This window comes from Schistocerca americana, chromosome 5 (genome assembly GCF_021461395.2).
Source record: "Schistocerca americana isolate TAMUIC-IGC-003095 chromosome 5, iqSchAmer2.1, whole genome shotgun sequence".
Classification (NCBI taxonomy): Eukaryota; Metazoa; Arthropoda; class Insecta; order Orthoptera; family Acrididae; genus Schistocerca; species Schistocerca americana.
In genome coordinates, this window is record NC_060123.1 from 202,863,082 (window position 1) to 202,885,095 (window position 22,014).

The following is a 22,014-nucleotide window of genomic DNA, read 5'->3' on the forward strand; positions in this document are numbered from 1 at the left end:
ATGTGTGGGCATGCAAAAAGATTCGCGGCACCCATCTTGCAGATAATTTTTTGATTTTCAGTTCTTCAGTTAAAGTGTCATATATCCTTTCAGATGACATCTGGCACGTGTGAGCAATTTCATGCACTTTCAATTGGTGATCCTCCATGACCATTTTGTGCACTTTTGCAATGATTTCTGGAGTAGTGACACATCTTGGCTGACCACTGCACAGATCATCATCTAAGTTCTCCTGACCAAATTTAAATTCATTTGTCCACTTGGCAACAGTTGAATATGGAGGAGGAGAGTCCCTCAGTGCGTTCTGGAAATCGGCATGAATGTCCTTTGCTTTCATACCTTTCTTTACGAAGTACTTAATCACTGCTCGAATCTCGATTTTTTCCCTCTTCGCAAATCACTAAGCGGGAACAACAACAGAGCCATGTCACCACCACGTCTCCCTTCCAAGAGCACTGATGTGGCACGTGTTTATAGGCAACAGTCCAACAAATATCAGGTGAACAACTCGCACTAGTGCTAACCTCTCGTGGTGATTCCGAGATCTTTTCAAACCACCCTCACATTACACAGCAGCTGTGATCTATCAGGTAGCAATATTGTTACAAACATTAAGGTACAGGAATCTGAATTCTTCAGTAGGACTAGTTCTGGATCTCTGCTTTGTGCCTTTGCAAAACTTCCATATGAAATTTTGGCTGGCAACATGATGTCTGCAATGGTAGTGAATGTTTGTGGTGACTGAGAAACTCCAGATGGTGCAGTTGCCTGTGTGTAGCTATTTCTGGGTGCCATTTAAAGGTAAATGGCAATGGTTTGTGGTATGTGAATATCGTGAATTCTCTGCCTTCTGGAAAATAATGAAAATGTTTGATTGCCAAATATGCTGATACAACTCGTGATCATAGGTACTATAATTACCTTGTGTGCTGGAGAGAGACCTGGAGAAAAACACAAGTGATTCAAGTGTTCCTTCTCATAACTGATGTAAAGAAGTACCCACAACGTAGTCCGAGGCATCAGCTATCAAAATGAAGGGAAGATATGTTGAAGGATGGGCAAGATGAGTGACATTAACTTCTTGGATGACTTGTCTACTTCATCAGTCCATGTAGAGGGTGATTTTCTTTCCTATAGGTGTTCTTGCAAAAGTTAAACAAAGATTGTTGAATTTCTGCACTATATGGTCTGCTGCTGTTTTACGACATGGGAAGTCCTTGATTATTTTCACTTTTTCATCTAATGGCGGAATCCCTTGATACGACACGTAATCACCTTAGAATGATATCTATTTCTCGCCAGCTGTTCAAGACATTGTAGCAGATGAATTACATGTTCTTCATCTGATGCTGAAGCAACAAAAAATCATCTAAACACTGTAGGAATACGCAAAATACAAATCATTCAAAATGCTATAAATACAACTCTGGCTTGCCTGTACCACATTGAATGGCCAAATGGTATCTTCAAAAATTTGAAAATTCAAAATTGTACAATAAAAGCTGTTTTACGGAAATCTTCTGTTGCAACAGGAATGTGATGATAAGCTCGGATAAGGTCAGTTTTAAAGAGTATCTGTCTACTGGAGAGATGGCAGATGAAATCTTGTAAATGAGGATAGTGGTTAGTGGCCTCGTACTGTGGCAGCATTTAAAGCTCTATAATCACCACAGGCATGCCAAGTTGGAGAGGACTTGGCCAGGAGCTTCTAAGAGTACAACATATGCCAAGGTTGATCATTTCCTGAAATTAAAGTTTTGCTTGCGCTAAATTATTTTGGCGACATGCATCTGGCTTGTGCAAGCCATGGAAATCATGTTGTTCTGGTTCTATAATGTACATTAACTTCAGGAAAGTTGTAATTGGGTTTTCCTGTAAGAAAGTTAGGATATATCTTTAGCAAGTCTTGATTTTTGTGCTGTGGATCAATCAAAAACACTTAACTTTCAGCAGGTATGTCTGCAAAGCCTGTACTTATGATTAAAGTTTCTTGGTTGAGTAAGTTTTTTGACTTAACATCAAGAAACAGACCAAAATGCCTCAAGAAATTGACACAAATAATTACCTGGTGAACATCTGCCAGAAGAAATGGCCATGGAAATCATCTCTGTAGATTTATTTTGAGGTTTAGTAGTTGTTAACTATATGTTTGTATTACAGAACTGTTTACAGCATAGAGTTGCTGTTTCTGAATATTTCTGTGCTCTAATACTGCTGCTGGCAATACAAAAACATCTGCTCTGGAATCCACAAAAGATCAAACCTGTGTGTTGCGATCCATTACAGACAGCGAAATGGTTCAGCCTCCTGACGCTGTGCCACGCCAACTGAGTAGCGTACTAATTTTCTGTCTCAGTGTTAGCAGACTGTTGAGAAATAAATGAATGTTGTGGCATGCTTCTCTTTGCATAATCTTTGAATTTATATGAATTTATAATGATAACAGTACAAGCGCACCATTACTGTCTAGCTCTCAGGAAAGGAAAAAAATAGTGTAGCCAGGTGCTTTTCTTTAAAAAAAATTATTTAAAAGTTGGTATTATGCAGGTTTTTAACAATGTTGGAAATGGAACTTTTTGTGGCTACTAACAAGTCTTCCAAAATATTAAAAATACTCCATAACCCCCCAACCACCTCTGCTACAAACTATGGTATTGGCGCTCTTGTACCAGCACAGGGGATGTTTCAGTTCATGTCACAGTGATTTTGATCTGCTTCTTTATCGCGTCTCAGTTCTTAGTTTCTGAATCTAGGTTGCTAGCTCCACAAGCTGTCTTCCCAGATTGAAAAGTCTGCCATCTTGAGATCGAGACAAAACAGTTTCAATGCCATATACAAACTGACAGGATGTCATAATCATATGAGTTTGTCAGTCGTAGCAACCACTGCATCAAGACTTACATCTTGATTAGCTGCTAGAATAGAATGCACACTCGTTGTAATCACAGAAGAAATATAGCTCTTACAAAAATCATTGGTTACTTGCATTCTGACAAGAGCATGCACCTCTTGAAGAAAAGTAATTGGATTTTTGTCTCCTAGTTCTACTTCGGCTAGTAATTTTTTAATTTTGCATGACTCTGATTCTACAAGTTCTTTGGTAAAACATATTTACATATGGGGAAGCTGATAGTGGATTGCACATGAAACCTGAAATTAGCTCTGCATTTTACTATCAGCAATCCCAAAATGTAACGATACTTTGCATCTCGTTGCTAATACCTGAGGCAAAAATCTGGACTCCACTTGTAAAATCATATTATACTGCTATTCATTCTGGCAGCAGAAGTTTATTTTGCCAGAAAGGTTGCTAATACCTGAGGCAAAAATCTGGACTCCACTTGTAAAACCATATTATACTGCTATTCATTCTGGCAGCAGAAGTTTATTTTGCCAGAAAGGTGGTATTTTCACTGCCACTGGTGTCATTCAATGGTGTGTTTCTCATAACAAAAACAAATTTAAATTCTCACATTAAAATTGGAATAATGGTTGGAGTGATTCTTGTGTGCTCACAATCATGTTAGGATCACCAGTTGTGAGTTCTAGCAAACATGATAAATTATTTAGCACCTAACAAAGGAAACTAACATGAAATCACACACATCTTTTTAATATAAGTTGCAATGGGAACACTAAGTAACTAAAAGCAAAAGATCATAATGTAACAATATAGTAAAAACAATGTGTACAAGTTAAGAGAGAAAAGCTAAGGGCATTGTACGTATCGGAGGTGGGAGGGGGATGGCGAAAAATAGACAGGTCAGAAAATGAAAGATGTAGAAAACTGAAATGGAATGTAGAAAGGATTAGCTGCTGTGAAGAAATGCTGAGACAGAAGAAATTAATGTAAATTAAGGCTGGGTGGGTGGTGAGAACCAAGGACATATTGTAGTCGTCTTCACCTTTACACTATCAGATTTTCAAATCTAGTCCGGTGCTGTCCCCTACAGTCTGTCTTTCCTTCTCATCCCATATGGTAAGTCTCCCCTCTTCTGGGTGATTTTTCCAAAATCTATCCCTTTTCCTTCATTCCTCTTCCATCCCCTTCAACCCTTCTGCTGGAAGAAGGAGCCACTGGCTCCAAAAGATTTCATAAATATAACCTTCTTTTTACATGTATTCTCCTGCTGCTGTTGCTTGGTGAGTAGGTTTTTTTTCTATCTACCCAATTACATGATATTGTAAAAAATAAAAGATAAATTATTCTAAAGTGTACCTATAGGATGTCCCAGAAGGAATGGTCAATATTCAGGGATACGGCAGGAACAATCGTTTGAAGCAAACAAGTCTACTAAACATGGGCTCTAAAATGTGTACCTTAAGAGCTATCTTCTATATAGTGAAACAAATCTCGTCTACTGCAAGCTGTTTGCTTATCATATTTTGAAGGTGGTAGCATGGACCAAAACAAGAAAAAGTGTCCAGTAAAAAAGTATTCCAAAGTGCATATCCTAAGAGCTATGACTACTTGCTCATCTTCACTATTCTGAAACACATCTTTTCCACTGAACAAGTGCTCATAGCTCTAAAGGTATTTTTCAGCCCATTTTTACTTAGCTTTTTTGCTTGAAATGATATTTCTTGTCATACCCCTGAATACTGAAAATACCTGTAATTTTTACAGAGTTTACATTCCATTGTGTCATTACAGCCATAATACATAATAATAATTAAAAATACATTCCACTCAGTCTGCTTGTTCAAACACAGAGACATCCTTCGAGAAAATATACTCTCCATATGAACAATGATGTGCTGTAAAGTATTATATGTTGTTACTCATTCTGGTAGTAGAACTTTTTTTAAGCCATTTCTCTCAGCTGTTGTCCTCTCCCACAATTCCATCAACATATGTGCTTAAGTTGACCCTTCATTTAAACAAGTGCAAATAACCATTATCATTCTATTGGTGGTTAAATTAAACTACTATAAAATAGAAATACAGGTACCTTTGTCGCCATATTAACGTCAACGCATATATCGGCATGTCCATTGCAGAATTCATAACAAGGCACACACTGGCCATTATTTGTTGGATCACCAACATAAAGAGGCTTACACTTTTCACATTGACGTCCCTGTAAATAAATAACAGTATTAATAAAAATTCAAATGTGATTCAATGATGTAATCTTAATTATGAACAGTCATCACCTGTGTATTGTTATGACATTCAATACATTCATCAAGTCTGTCTGGTCCAGCACAGTTTGAATGTCCATTGCACTGACACTGGATGCTGCAGTTTGATCCAACATACCCAAAGTCACAGTGACAGATATTGGGCTCAACACACACACCTCTAACACAGCCTTTAGAGCATACGGGTACACATGTAGATCTGCAACAAAATTAATTGTGAGAAAAGTCTTGTAACTTTTTTTAAATTTAAAAGTGTGACGCCTCATCCACACTTTCAGTCCTTTTTGAAATGTATAAATGGTTCTGTTTGTTTCTTCTCTCCTACTACCTTGGTCCATCTTTCCTCTTCAACTACTCATTCGTCCACCTTCCTTCTTCAATCTCTTTCACTCATTCAATTCTTTTTTCTCATACTTACTAATTTCCTCTATAATTCCAACTCATTCATGTACTTATTTGTATCATGACTACTACAATAAAGATCATTTGAAACATAATGCAGCACACTACTTTAACTAGAATGTTGTAACTTTTTTGTTTTATGAAAATAGGAATCATTAGCCCACAATGCCACAACCATAACAAATCACTTAAATGTTACTGGAATTAAAAATATTCTATCCATAATTTACTTTTTTAAAAGCCCATTCAAAGTATAAGAATTAGCTGCTGAGATAAAGAGAGACACTCTGAAAGTACATATGGAACATACCTTTCTTCCTTATATCCTTGTCCACATACACAAGTAAATCCTTCCACAGCATCTACACATATCTCTGACTTATTGTCACATGTATGGTGGTTATTTAGACACTCATTCTCTGGAGGACATTTCACATAATGCCATGAAAATGTAGGGCAATCTAGGTCATCCTCTGAACAGTCAGATGCATTTTTGCTTGCCAATATCACCGAAGAGCTGTTCAGGCCCAACTGTTCTGTTTGGACAGCACAAATAATAATAATAATAATAATAATAATAATAATAATAATAACTATAACAGCTACATCCAAACGTATATATACAACTACAGAAATCTGTAATTATTGATACATGTTCAATTACCCGAAAGTTCCTAAATGCAATGTAACATATACCGTACAGTTAAAAGGAAGTCACTCTTGATCAAGGTCCGAGTCACTTTCCATTTTTAATCAGACATAACGTCTGAGAAAGGAAAGAAACAATAATAATAATGCTCTATGATAAACAGTAAAGATTTTGATCTGGCACACACTGTAAGTACACTGTTTGGTAAAGATAAATAGCATACGGAAAATATATAATTTTTGCTAAAAGTGTGAACAACAGATGGGTTTCTGGTAAAACTGATACTCTCAGTTAAAACAACTGATGAGACAACAGGTAAATGTAATCTTGGCAGTTAACTAAGGTTGGATATTTGTTCAGAGTTTGAAACACAATAAAAACCCTTGCTTTGGCAAATCAAAGAAAGCAAAAACCATACAAAGTGGATTCAAATGGTCTGTAAGTTTAGTGTTATTTGTTTTCATGAATCTTGATTTGTGAAAAACTAGAGAGAAACTTGTACAAAATTTTGATATGAACTGCACATGGACAATCTAATTTTAAACTATATTTTTATGAAATTGACAATGCTATTCCTAGCATGAACAAGATACATACTTGCAAATAATACAATGACAATTTCATTTGGCGTTCCCATGCATGTAAATAAGTAATGCTTAAACAAGTCTTTCACAAAAATGTTTGTGGAGAAACTGGCAGTGGCAACTGCTTGAAAGGTAATTAGGAGGAGAATCCATTACAATTTTTTTAATATTAACAACAAGCTGTCAGTGATCAGTGCAAAATAGCCTCCAGCAGTTGTACTGAGCAAGTCTGTGCAGTGATAGAACACTAGACTAACATTTTGAGAAGACCATGGTTCAAAGTGCTTTCTGGCCATACAGGTTTACATTTTCCATGGTTTCCCTAATCAAGTTATCTGAACACTAACGGAACATTTAAACCTTAATCTTCATTTCTTCCAGTAGTTGCAGAAGCAAGAACAATGCAGTACACTTCCGGTGACCTTCAAAAGCATACGTTAATTAAATGACGATTCTTTTGCTAGTCAGCAGTCATGGATGACATGTACATCCAGAGTCACAGCAGACATTTAGTAGAGAGATCTACATCACCAGGATTTTAAAACCAAGTCCAGGTTTAGTAAGATGACAAAAGACATGAGGATCTGCCCACAATATACGCAATGACTTGGATAGGACTGCTGGTCAGATTTGCAATGTGATGTTCACTTTGTACCATTGTTCCAGACTGGGCAGGGCTAATCAGTTGAGCTGGTAAGTAACAGTATGGTAAGTGGATCTGGGCTCATTTAAGGCTTGAATCATACAGTAACTTGTATAAAAGCAAGACCTTTCATGATGAAATCAGTTAACAAAGGTTTCCTTAATGGTAGAAATTAGTTCAGTGAAAAATATTGACTTATCAAAATGTTTGTGCAAATTTGCAGGTATGTTTAAATTCTTAAGCTGCATTTTTTGAATCTTCTACGGAGGACTAAAGTACTTTACTCTCCAGAATTGGTAAGGTGCTAAGTGAGGAAAAATATCAAGTTAATTTTGTACACACATTTTGATATCAAGTTTGTTACTATTTCTTCAGGTAAAACAGTGTGTTAGTGGGTCAACTCAAGTTTTATAACATGATACAGACTGTTTACTTTCCAGCTCAAAGGGAAACAACAGCACATCCATAATCAGTATCTCGATGAACTGTTTCCCAGTTGAGCGAAACACCGAGAAAAACTGGTAATGCCTGTCAGATCATGATGCACAAATGTAAACAATGAAATGAATTAATGAAGAAATGAGTCAACCTGCAATGCAAGCGTTTAAAGCTATTCTCAAAGAGTACACTCGGCAGGTGTTTACACTAAAGGCAACCGAAATAACAAGAAATATACATTTTTACAAACCTTCATCACTGTCTTTGATATCTCTTTTCCAGTCAAAAATTGTAAGCAGCAAAGCAGTACTAATAAGCAACCACTTTGGATAACAAATAGCATCACAATATCATGTATTAGGTAATGGGAACTTCGTCACAATAATAAGGACAGGTAATGGACTTACTCTTGTACTTCAACTAAACAAATGGTGGTTCAATAAACTGTAATGTTTGTTGATGATGCAAGTGCAATCAAGAGCCCAAACATAGCCATGGCAGACATATCTGAGATGACAACTGAACAAACCTACAGCAGCAGACATTGTTATTAATGGTAATACACAAAATAAAACACAGTATAACACTCCTTTGGGTCCAGATGGATAACTTTATTCAAAACACGAACTAATCATGCAGATCAGTTCAGTGCTTTATTCCTTCAGAAGCATCTCTCACTTAAAGACAAAAGTGTTGGCTTATTTTGTATATTTTCACTCCCTGTTGTTCATGAGATTATCTTCTTTGTTAGTGCACCAAAATAAATGAAGTGTTCACTCAGTAGAAGCAAGCAGTGAGAATACTGCAAAAAGTACAGAATCACTCAGAAGTATTTTGTAGTTGAATTAGTAGGTTGGTAGGCATGTTCATTTACACATGGAATTTAAAAAATAAAAAAGGGTTGATCATACAGAAAACTGCTTGACTTCACCACAGTTACACATATTAATTGTTGAGTGTGAAGCTGAGCATGGATTTTAGCTACAAACAGAGTTTTCAAGAGGTTCATAAGTCTTTTGTAGAATGGGAATACTGATGCACACCTAACTACATAAAGCAAATCTAATTGTAATATATGTATTTATTTATAGCAATACCTAAAAGTGAAGAATATTCAGTAGATCTGAGACAAGCTGTCTTAAGAGTACTGAGTCACAGGCAAACTCAATCTTCGTTGTAAAGGTGTTTCAGCATCTTATAACAGCTTGTGAGTGTCTGGGCAAGGCTTCAGAAAAAAAATGCAGGAAGAGGTCTGCCTCGAAGAACTACCCAATAAAAGGATAGGATAAACTGGAGGCAATCAATGGCTGATCCCAAAAAACCAGCCCAGGTAATACACCATGATCTACAAGTGAAGTTCCAAGTTCTAAAAGTTAAACATCACTAAGCAGTTATAGATCTGAATGCCAGCTGACCTTCTCAATAACTGCGAAAACTAGGGAGGCCAGACTACTGTCTACTTGCAAGTATGCACCATGGACCACTGAACACTGATCAAAAATGTTGTGGAGTAATGAAAGCAAGTTTAATCTATTTTCCTCAGATGGGGTACAGGACGTTCAACAGCTGAAAAACATATGAAATGACAGAAATTTCACTACCAGAAAGAAAGGAGGCTGAAGTAATGTGGTGTGGGACTGTTTCTTACAAAGTAGTAGAGGTCCTCTCTATGAAATTTATGTGGTAATGGATAGTCTGAAGTATGGTGAAATATTAAGTGACCATGTTATACTTCACAGAACATGAAATATGCCTTGTAATTGGCAATTCTGGCATGGCAATGATTCAAAGCACACTTCTGACGACATTAAGACAGTTATGAGGCACCACAGAGTAAAGATATTCAAATGGACAAGCCAAAGTCTCAGACTTAGGCCCCATAGGACACCTTTGGCATGAACTGGATTGACATGTTCGCCAACAAAACTGCCCCAACAAGGAGGCTTTCTACAAATAATTGTGTAAGCAATGTAAGAACATTCCTCAGACATCATTGGCCAAACTCGGGGATTCTATATCATCCAGGCCTGCTGCAGCAGTACACACAAAGGGCTATGCATTAAAGTATTAAGCCAAGAAAATCATGGGTTAAGACTTCATTACTGTTTTCCTTCTGTTTAGTTTTAACAACATACTTCTGAGCCTTTGTAATCTGTTCATTTGTGTTTCATTATTGGTGCAAAGATTATAATGTATAATACGTGTAAGGAAATAAATTACATATTATAAAGATTTGGTAACTAAGTTCTTTCATTTAAATTTTCTCCTAAAGAGTTCGTTTTCTGACGTTATTGTCTCTACAAAATACTTTTGAGCGATATGGTAGATGACTTTACATCTTCCAGAAACCTTTTTAAGGATCTTGGAATTCTTACACTCATTTTCCAATACAATTTACTTCTCAACATTTTTTGTTGCTGATAATAAAAAATCAGTTTCAACTTGACTGCGATCAAATCAGACACAAAAATAATTTTCATGTAAACTTGGCCACCTTGTCTATGGTTCAGAACAAAGTCATGTACTCCAGTGGGAAGACAGTCAACAAACTCTCATCCAGTATAAAACAAGGGACTTTAAAATACAGTTAAAAACATACCTCATTCGTCACTCTATCCACAAATTATCTGAATATTTCAATTCATGGATTGAAATGTTCTGTTAGCTACAGCAATTTGTTGTAAAGTTGCATGCAGGCTGTTATGCACTGTAAATAGGACTCAGTATTTACAGATGCAGATAAATACTTTCTTTGAAAAATGTCGCTGCAATTAAATAAAAATTAAACTACCAATGGCAGATTAACAGAAGCCACTTAGTATAACTAAGGAGACAGTAGTTTTATTTCAAAGCAGAAGCTTTCTGTCTAATTTGATCGATTAAATTTAGCTGACATAATCATGAATAGCTTTAAGCAGTACAGTGATAGTTCACTGTTAATACAACTATATAGATTAAGTTTCTGATTTCACTGTCTTTTGTAAATATATACATTGACTCATACCATATCCCCAAAGTTTTGATTTTACTGAAGATGATGCAAACAAGCACTGAAGAATTTCATCACACAAGCTAAAAAAATGCATTCCACAACAATAACAGATAGCTCCCACAGTAAAATTAGAAGTATAAGGTCTGGTAAGAAAGAAGTATCAAGGCAGAAGTATGTGAACAATATCTCTCCTGTGTGAGAATGAAACGGTTGGCAATCTACCAAAGTTTTGAGAAATATTTAATAACCGTTTTCCATCGATAGCTGACAAATTCATTAAGTAGAAATTCATTAGGTATAAATTATAAAAGCCTATATTCATGGAAAATTATCTGACATGCAGCACTAGGAAATAAGCAAGGATGAAACTGAATCGATTACATAATCACTGAAAGGTGGAGATTCACATAAAAAAATTTATGGAGCATATTGTGAAAGCGACTAGACCATACATACATGGCCATTTTACTTTACTTTTACACCCCGTCATCCACTCATATCTTATCGCTGACTGTTGCAGGCCTCCATGGAGGCCATTCCTCCATCTCTTCCTTGGTCTTTCCAGGCGTTTCCTACCTGTGGGGATGAAATTCGGGAGCTTTTGTGGCCACCTGTAGCCTTCCATATAAGAGCATGTCCAGCCCACTGCAGTTGCTTGCATCTTACAATTCCCATTATATTGGTATTCAGTGTAGTCCGTTTAGCTCATGGTTGTGTCTGATCATCCATTCACCAGTGTTTGCATCCAACACTAGACTGAACATCTTCTGCACCACTTTTCTCTCAAATGTCAGGTGTCTCATGAAAGAGAGTCAGGAGGGGTTGGTGGATCCCGCGGCCAGCACCGCATCTGCCCGTCGCCATCGCCACGCCTGACTCTCAAGCACCAATTTGCCGATAGTCAGCTGTGTGTGCGATTCCCCTGAGTTGCCATCTGATTAACTTAAGCCTACCTTTATTTCAAGTAGTTGCTCAAAATTATGTTCCTCTGTGGTAAGAGCAGCATGACATCTCCTGAACACATTAACAAACACTCAACGAAGTTTGACTGCCGAAATCTGGGAAATGACTAGCAAAACCCCATCTTCCAACTCTTCAAGCGAGTGGGGACTGGTTGAATAAACTTTGTCTTTTAATATTCCCCAAAGATAAAAATCATGTGGATTTAGATCTGGAGAACAAGAGGGCCAGCCAACTATCCTATCCTGTTGCCGTCATATAAACATTTGCAATGTGCGGTCTTGCATTGTCCTGCATGAAATAACCACACATCATTAGGTCCTAATTCTTGGAAAAAAGGATGCAGTATATTGTTCACAGACCTGTCAGAACGTATTGTATTGTGAAAAAAGATCGGTCCAGTAATTCATCTTGCACCAATTCCACACCACACTCCCGTTTTCACATCATGTAGAGGTTGATGATGTAATTCATGAGGATTTTTGGAACTCTAACATTGATTATTCTGAGAATTTACGTACCCTGACAAATGCAGCTATGCTTCATCAGAAAAAGAAGCATCTCAGAATCAACTTCCCCATCGTGCACAGACTTTCACAGCCAGTTGCAATAACGGTGTCAAGCAACACTATCTGAGTTCCTCAGATGATGCACTGCCGTTATTTTTTATGGTTTCAAGTTCAGTTTGTGCACAGTTCTGTGAGCAATGCTCTTGACACACCAGTCTGAAGTACCAAACGGCACAGAGGTTTTCTCGGACTTCTTTCCAAGGCCTCCCATATCTTGCTAATTTATTTCTGGTTAAAATACTTGGGTTCTCTAGGTCTTCATTTGCGTAACACAGATCCAGTTTCTTGAAATTTCTTCACTAATCTGCGTATTGTGAAATCATTGGGAACATGCACATTGGGAAATTTTCATATGAATTCAAGCCAACATTCCACATAACAATTCAAGAAACATTTGTTGATTCTTCATGAATACCATATCTTCATGAATACCATACTGAATGGAAACTCAAAACAAAACAACTGAACACTCAGCTGCACAGTACAGAAGACACATGCACAGTGTTTGTCTAAGTCAGGGGCGGGCAGGAATCCTGCACGTGTGCGGTGCACACGCACGTGTGCAGTTAACAGGTGTTCTGCGCGCACACAGGGGCAAGCTGGCCACCCGCTTCTCTCCCCTCCCCGCGATACCGACTCACCGCTTCTTCCTTTGTAATGCGTCTTGTTTCCTGGCCTGCTTTATTGAATGAAGGTATAAGGTTAGTAGGAGTGCTTGAAAGTAATCGTGGTTTGAAAGAGTACCTATTACCTACGATACGTTTTATTTAATTATCACAGGTGGAGTTTACAATACGTTTAATGTCTGCAACAAAATTTCTACATACAGACAAACGCAAACATTTACGTAAATTTTCATTACTGATGTTTGCTCTTAACTGAGACTTTCATAACAGAAAAAAATCTCTCACAAAAGTATGTCGAGCGAAACATTGACATTATCTTCATGGCTTCATGATGGAGACGAGGAAACTCTTGCTGTTAAAAGTCGTGATAAAGATCTATTACACGTCTTGCCAAAAGGAACTTGTCTCTCAGACGAGAATTACGCTGTAGATCTATTAATTCCATCTGCAAACTGGGATGAATATCATCTACAGAAATAGCAGATTGTCTCGAGAACCATTCAAAACCTTGGGATAAGTAAGATATATCCCCAAATCGCTTGAGAAATTCCTCTTTTATTGCACCAAGAACGGCAACATACTGAAATTTATTATAATGGCGTTCAATATTAAACTTCCGCTGACCAGCCAGAATACTGTCACATATTATACATTTCCAATTTTCACGTTTTTGCACAGAGCAAAAAAATGATTCTCCCATTCCTTTTTAAAAGATAGCAAATCTCCAATTCTCCGTTTCCTTGATTCACTCTGCATTTTCCGGTTATTGAAATACAACGTTCACTATGTAGTGGTCACTTCGCTTCAACGTCTGCATCTTAGCCTGGTACTACACTGCCGCAACCTGCTGGCTGTCGCCACTGCCCCTGTCGATGATTGCACGCGAGCAGCATACGTGCAGCGCTGTGCGCTCATGAGCCGCATGCAATGTTTGCCCGCCCCTGGCCTAAGTATTTGGCCCAGCGACATATGGGCAGGGAAAGTCCCGGACTCAGTGAAGTTGCAACAATGACATCTAGCGACAATATCTGAAGTGATTAAATGTGACAAAAAATTCAGAAGAAAACACCAGTATACTCAGTTGCAGTGTAGGGAGAATGTGCAAAGTACTGATGTCTGAGTACTAAGCATAGTGACAACCGGCAAACACAGTGACAACAGCCAACAAATGTGCCGCACGACCCGCAGACCACTCCCAGGTGTCTTTTGCAAGACACCCTGTACAAGAGGTTTATGAAAGTTCTGCATTCACAAATTGCACTCCTCACAGCCATATAGTGTCAAAAGTTGGATCAGGGTTTTATATAGCTGAATCTTAAACTGTCTCAAGAGAGACCTGCACCGAAGCAATTATGTTAGGCCATAGAAGAAACAGTTTCCCGTCTGTACCCCAGTGTCAATCTCTACTTCGAATGACAAGTTCTCCATAAAAAGGACTCCAAGGTATTTAAATCCACAAACTCTCTTGCAGGACCGGTCTCTCATCTACAGTGACTATAGCTATTAAGTATCCTGACCTTGCTGATGAGTCATAATGGGATAATCTGTCTTGGCTTTGTTTATGCGTAGGCCAAATTTTCTGACAGTCAAGTGGTCATTTTACAGATACATTAAAATATTTGTTAGTACAACCATTTCCTAAAGAGGGATGGGGGAATATAATAACAGGACAGTTTCCTTACTGATACCTTCTGAAAATTTTTGAGAAGGCTGTTCATAACAGTTGGAACATATACAAGTACTTATAATTTGTTGCAAGAATCACAATTGGGATTCAGGAACAGAAGATCAATAAAAAATGCAATTTATTTCTTGGTTTGTAACACAATGATAAGCTGAGGCTGGAGGCATAATCTTTGATCTAACGAAAGTATATGATTTTTTTGTAGTGTGCTATTTTTTGGGTTAAGTTGAAGAAACATCTAACTACAGAAAATTCTTGCAAATGTTTCATTTAATAACACAAACCTGACATTTCAGCTTGCTGCTTATAGTAGAGTGCACGGCATGTTTCCTGGGAAGGTCTATCTGAAGGACTGTCAAGGGATCCTTCAGTGCACACTCCAAGCCCTGTGACATTACTCATTGAAAGAGCACACCACCTGTGATTTTGAAGAGAACATTATAACAAATTCTGATAATGCATTTGTTTCTTTCTCCCTTATCTGTACCATTATTATATGCAAAGCACTCACCCACAATGTGCATGCTTCAGACAAGTTGAGCACTGTGTGAATGAAGAACACTGTTCTGGACATTGATCAATGTCATCACCTCTTAATACCAGACCACATACACCACCAGCACAGTACAGAGGTTGGTAACTAGGGGAAATACACTAAGAAAGAAAGTAAAAAGTCAGTTTTTGCCAGTAAATGTAATTAAGACAGAAGACTATAAAGAATGGCCTTAAATAATAAAATTCATGTATGTGACTTCCTAAATTTGAAAGGTTAAGTATATCAAAGATAGATGAAACAATATACCTCATTAAGTTGCACTGACCAACGACATTCGTGCCATCCACCTTCAGATCCTGTAGTGTTCAAGCAACTCTGACAATCCTTGTACTCACTGCAGCGATTCGGACACGAAGCTGGTGGAGCTGACTCAATTTTTATGGACGACCTTTTGGGGATACTATCAGGCACACAACTCCAGTTAAAAATAGGTTCCTGATTCACTAATGCTCTGAAATCATCAGCTTGTAAAAAAAAGTAAATTGCAGAAATTAATACAAAATTAAAAAGCATGTGTATTAAAGAGACTAAACATCTAGAAACATTGTTCAGACTCACAATGTTGCTGCACCTGTCTAGTCCAGATACATGAACCTGTATCTAGGCACTTTTCACAGTCAGATGCTGGACACATTTTCTCTGGACACTGTTCAACATCAGTAATTCTTTCTTTGGTGTCTTTTTTGTCCTCTAAGTCCTCCACTGCTCCACATTTTGGAGAATTACAATTTGCACACCAACCACATACCTGATCATGAAAACAAAAATAAGCTTTCCTGAATGACAAAAATAAAAATTGTTTCCTCAATGTTCTAATATAATATTCTACAGTCAGAATCAGTACCTTCATTTCTGTGGAGTAGCTAGGCCACTTTGCAAGACAGTCAGTGCAGCTTTGATACTGCTCACATGTTCTTCCTGCAAACCACTCTGCATTACACACAACACCATTGTTGGTTTTAATGGTGCCATTGGAGCTCTCGCAACTAAATGAGAACATTGCAGGAAAATAGGACAACTTTAGCACACAAGGAAACCTGACATTACTATCTACCTGAGCAGATATTTGACAACTGATAAGCTAAAACGAGACACAGACACTGACCTGTCAGCAAGTGGCTGGCTGTTTGAATAACACACTGAAGTAGTTTCTCCATACTTATGTGCCACTTCACAGTATGAACAACCCACAGATGTAATACATCTGTCCTTACTTGTCCATAAGTTACAGAGATCTCTGGGAAATACAATTTTTATTACGAGACTTTGCACTCCTCCGTCAAAACCACCAATTACATATGCTGCGCCATTTTCAGGGTCATATGTCATACCGTGAGCATATGTGGCTGGTGGAGGGGAACCGACTACATGAACATCTGAAACAGAAGTATTTATCATTTTATTTGTGTATAAAGGAAGACTATGAAATGATTACCTCACTACTTTTCGGAATCAGAGGTTTTCCATCAAATGAAAATAATGAAAGGGTTGAAGAAAACTGTATGATGCAAATAGTTACGTCAGCCGGAATCCCATGTCATACTAAACTGTATGATTTCATTGTTGTTGATTTTGCTCTCATCTTGTCTTGTTGTCTTCCTTGATCAAGACAGTAGATGACATCCTCATTTAATCGATGAACAGTGGCTTTATCTTAGAACTTCTCTGTGGATTCTGCACTTCCTTCATTCTCATTATCTCCCCATAATACTGCCTTTCCTTGTAGTTTCATTTTGTTTAACCTCCAAGAAAATGCTTTAGGTTGCTTCAATTCTCATACAAATACAGTTTCAATTTTTTGTACCATATTATCAAAGGCTGATGTAAACTGTAAACTTATTTTACAACTTCATATTTTGAATCCTTATAACTTTAAAAATTTCAATTATTTATTTTATTTATTTATCTGGTCCATCAAATCCCACATGTATAAAATAAGTGAGGATATTGGACAAACTTAAATTTGTAGAACAAAGCTCAGTTTACAATATGAAACACAATTTACCCAGCACTGCTGAACAGATTGGCTTATGTTAATAGACTCTAATAACAGGGCACAGCATAGTTCATCACACAAGATTTGCAGGTAAAAAATTAATTAATTGAAAGTTAGCAGCACTAAAAATTAAAACTAAAGCACAAAATCAAAATAGCACAATTCGAACCAATTATACAATATTCCATTAAGCTTTAGACATACTTAAGTACAGTTGAACTGTAGACTGAAAGTATGAGAACTGTTACAACAAATTGGAATTTTAGTAGTCATCAACAGAATAAAAATAGTATATAAATAAGATACTTTTTTATGTTATTCCTAGATGCATTTCTACTTTCCCTAAACTGAAAAGGGGAAATTATTGTAAGCACACCGCCTATATGACTTACACCATGTAAAATTTTGGTCAGTGTTTGACTTTTAAGGTGAATGTCTGCACTAGAAAGAGTATTACAATTGTGAATAGACTTTAGGTCTCAAAAAATGCAAATTATTGTTAACAAAAGTCACAGTTTCTAAGCTATAACTGCATAGAACAGGCAGTATTTTCAGTTCCCTGAAAACAGGCTTAGTGGAGGTATGCAGATATACCTGCTTCATTATCTTTAAGAGCCATTTCTAAATCACAAAAATTTTACCCGACACTGAAACTTCCTGGCAGATTAAAACTGTGTGCCCGACCGAGACTCGAACTCGGGACCTTTGCCTTTCGCGGGCAAGTGCTCTACCAACTGAGCTACCGAAGCACGACTCACGCCCGGTACTCACAGCTTTACTTCTGCCAGTATCCCGACACTGACCACCAAAATGGGATACCAAAAGAGAGACTTGATTGTACTAAAGGAAAATACACAGTTTTGAATTGAAATATCACAGAACTAACTAAGAGTATGAAAAATATAGCACAGACTGCTCAATTTCTTTAGCTGTTTCTCTCTGTGACTATTTCATTGTAAGTTATTGTCAATCCACGACCCAAGAAATTTAATCTCATTGACTTGCTCTATCATTTCATGATCAATCAGCTAGGGCTCCATGTACGTACTGTGAGTTTTGGAGGCACTGAAAAGCACATGGGTAGTTTTACTTTTATTTAATAATAGTTTATTTTGTGTATCCTGAAAATTAGCCTGTTGATAGAGTCTGTTATTACGTCCTTTACAACCTGAAAAGATGGAATCTGTGTCATCTGCAAACAATACACATAAGGCGTTAAACAGATTCAGAGGCAGGTCTTTCATAAATAAAAGGAAAAGTAAGGGTCCACTAACTGAACCTTGATGGACACCATAACTGATCATAGTATCACTGGCTGGAATTCAAACTCCTGCCTCCTGTTTTTGAGGTATTTGATCGAAACTATATACTGCAAGTGCCTTCAATATCAAGTAACTATAGTTTTTCAAGCTCCAGAACCTGTGTTTGACCAAGTCAAAAGCTTTAGTCAGTTCTATAAAAAAAACAGAGATAAAACATTTATCATTAAAAGCACTCAAAACTTGATCCGTAAAAGAAAATTGTTGTTGTGGTCTTCTGTCCAGCGACTGGTTTGATGAAGTTCTCACATCATCATTTAACTATACATTAAAGCAGCATGCCCTCAGAAAAAATTACAGTTGTAGTTTGGTTAGTTGGTTTATGAGGGTTGAAGGGACCAGACTACAAAGGCCATCGGTCCCTTTATCCACAATCATGAAATACCCACAAGGAACAAAAACAAGCAATGGAAATGACAAGGGATGACACAGAGCAAGAAAGACACAGACAAAGACCAGAAAACAAGGAATAAAAAGCACATAGAGTGTTACAGTGGTTGGCAGACCATGGAAACGAAAAAAGGAAAAGCCAACCACCAAGAGAGACACTAGAAACCCCAATCTAAAACTGTAGGCCAAAGGCCAGACTCAACAAAAAAACAAAGAGAGATAAATGCCCCCAACTGGAATAAAACCCAAAACTAAGCCTGCCATTGCAGCGTCATCTGATAAAAGGGCAGGGAGCATATCAGGCAGCGCAAACGTCTGCCTGAGTGCAGTTAAAAGCGGACAGCCCAACAAAATGTGAGCCACCATCAACGCTGAACCACAGCGACAGAGAGGTGGGTCGTCGCGGAGGCAAAAATTGACCGTGCGTCAGCCAGGTGTGGCCAAAGCCTAGCCGGCAGAGGACAACAGAGTCCTTGCGAGAGGCCTGCAAGGAGGAGCGCCACACACCAGTAGTATCCTTGACAACCTGGAGTTTGATGGGTGAAGGCAGGGTACGTCATCCATCGCTCCAGGTACCAAGGACCTTCTGCCACAGAACTGACTGGAGATCGCACCCCAAAAACGCCAATCACCAGCTCTAAAAGACTGTTTGGCCAGTGTGTCAACAAGTTCATTACCTGGGATGCCAACACAACCCGGGGCCCACATAAAAACCACAGAGAAGCTGCAACGAGCAAGAGTATGGATGGACTCCTGGATAGCCATCACCAGACAAGAGCAAGGAAAACACTGGTTGATAGCTTGTAAATTCTTCAGGGAGTCACTACAGATGACAAAGGACTCACCTGAGCAGGAGCGTATATACTCTATGGCACGAGAGATGGCTACCAGCTCTGTAAGTGTCGTCGTAACTGCCGTTTGCTCCACGTCAGCTGTGCAGCGAGCTACGTTAATTTAAGTATTAACTGTATTTTTCTTACTTGTCACTTCTTCTTCCGTGTTTTTTTGCTTTTAGGAAGCTTTAATTGTCGAGTGCTAGTAATAGTGTTCCATAGATTTCGTGTTTGTTTTGAATACAGTCAGAGAGAGTCCCTTTAGTCAGCCATAGTGCCAGTAGTATCAGTGTCGTAGTAACTGCCATCTGCTTCAGGTCTGCTGTGCAGTGAGCTACGTTAATTTAAGTATTGACTGTATTTTTCTTACTTGTCACTTCTTCTTCCGTGTATTTTTGCTTTTAGGAAGCCTTAATTGTCGAGTGCTAGTAATAGTGTTCCATAGATTTCGTGTTTGTTTTGAATACAGTCAGAGAGAGTCCCTTTAGTCAACCATAGTGCCAGTAGTGCTAGTGTTTGTTTTCATTACAGTCCAGGGACAGGTAGTGCCATTTCCAATGTTTTCTACAAGAAGTGTCTAGCAACCACAGTTTAGTCAACTATCAGCCGCCTTTAGTGAATTAGCAGTCTAGTTAAAAGTCGATTAACTCTCTACAGTAAATTGATTTCTTAGGATGGATTGGATGTGTGACTGCTATGTACGGACGCAGGAGGAGCTGGCCACTGTTCGCGAACAGCTGAACATGTTGATGGCCGCGGTCAGCCGTCTTCAGGCTGCTGCCTCGGAGTGTAGTGGCAGTGGGGAGCCTGGTGCGTCGCACGGTACACCCCAGGTGTTACATGCTTCACCCACTGTCCCTGCTGTCAAGACATCTTCGCAGGTACCGAGCGCGGTTGGGCCACCCTCTCCCCAGGGGGAGTGGCGGGTTCAGTAGCGTTCGCGGCGCACAAGGCGGAGGGTCAATGTGGAGGCTGGCCGTGTGGCATCGCCCGCTCTGCCTGTGAGTGGACATGTGGCCGCTTCTTCAGCAAGGTGCGAGCAGGCACACGGGGGGAGGGGTTTATTAGTGATTGGGAGCTCCAACGTTAGGCGGATGATGGAGCCCCTTAGGGAAATAGCGGAAAGGTCGGGAAGGAAGGCCAGTGTTCACTCTGCCTGCTTGCCACGGGGTCTCATCTGTGATGTGGAGGAGGCCCTGCCGGCGGCGATAGAGAGCACTGGGTGCACCCGACTGCAAATTGTTGCTCATGTCGGCACCAATGACGCGGCAAGGTAGGAGTAGGCAAAATGCAACAGGGAATAACAATATTAATGTGCTAATAGTAAACTGCAGGAGTGTCTATAGAAAGATCCCAGAACTGCTCTCATTGATAAGCGGTCACAATGCCCATATAGTACTAGGGACAGAAAGTTGGCTGAAACCAGACGTAAACAGTAATGAAATCCTAAACTCAGATTGGAATGTATACCGCATCGACAGGCTGGACAGTGAAGGGGGAGGCGTGTTTATAGTGATAAGAAGTGCAATAGTATCGAAGGAAATTGATGGGGATCCGAAATGTGAAATAATTTGGGTGAAGGTCACGGTTAAAGCAGGCTCAGACATGGTAATTGGATGTCTCTATAGGCCCCCTGGCTCAGCAGCTGTTGTGGCTGAGCACCTGAAGGATAATTTGGAAAATATTTTGAGTAGATTTCCCCACCATGTTATAGTTCTGGGTGGAGATTTTAATTTGCCGGATATAGGCTGGGAGACTCAAATGTTCATAACGGGTGGCAGGGACAAAGAATCCAGTGAAATTTTTTAAGTGCTTTATCTGAAAACTGCCTTGAGCAGTTAAACAGAGAACCGACTCGTGACAATAACATATTAGACCTTCTGGTGACAAACAGACCAGAACTATTTGAAACAGTTAACGCAGAACAGGGAATCAGTGATCATAAAGCGGTTACTGCATCGATGATTTCAGCCATAAATAGAAATATTAAAAAAGGTAGGAAGATTTTTCTGTTTAGCAAAATTGACAAAAAGCAGATAACAGGGTACCTGACGGCTCAACACAAAAGTTTTGTCTCCAGTACAGATAGTGTTGACGATCAATGGACAAAGTTCAAAATCATCGTACAATATGCGTTAGATGCGTATGTGCCAAGCAAGGTCGTAAGAGATGGAAAAGAGCCACCGTGGTACAACAACCGAGTTAGAAAACTGCTGCGGAAGCAAAGG

The 22,014-nt window shown here is 38.7% G+C and overlaps 1 protein-coding gene across 1 annotated transcript in view; it reads right to left on the reverse strand.

Annotated features, from left to right (window-relative positions):
* Positions 1-22,014, reverse strand: part of LOC124615302 (multiple epidermal growth factor-like domains protein 8) — a 368,566-nt gene that overhangs the window by 54,285 nt on the left and 292,267 nt on the right. The window contains exons 28-36 of the mRNA XM_047143089.1: positions 16,354-16,624; positions 16,093-16,234; positions 15,807-15,996; positions 15,495-15,712; positions 15,204-15,346; positions 14,977-15,110; positions 5,858-6,083; positions 5,158-5,344; positions 4,953-5,081 (exon numbers count right to left, since the gene is read on the reverse strand). Coding sequence (XP_046999045.1) covers positions 4,953-5,081; positions 5,158-5,344; positions 5,858-6,083; positions 14,977-15,110; positions 15,204-15,346; positions 15,495-15,712; positions 15,807-15,996; positions 16,093-16,234; positions 16,354-16,624 — 1,640 coding nt within the window. The remainder of the gene's footprint in view (positions 1-4,952; positions 5,082-5,157; positions 5,345-5,857; positions 6,084-14,976; positions 15,111-15,203; positions 15,347-15,494; positions 15,713-15,806; positions 15,997-16,092; positions 16,235-16,353; positions 16,625-22,014) is intronic.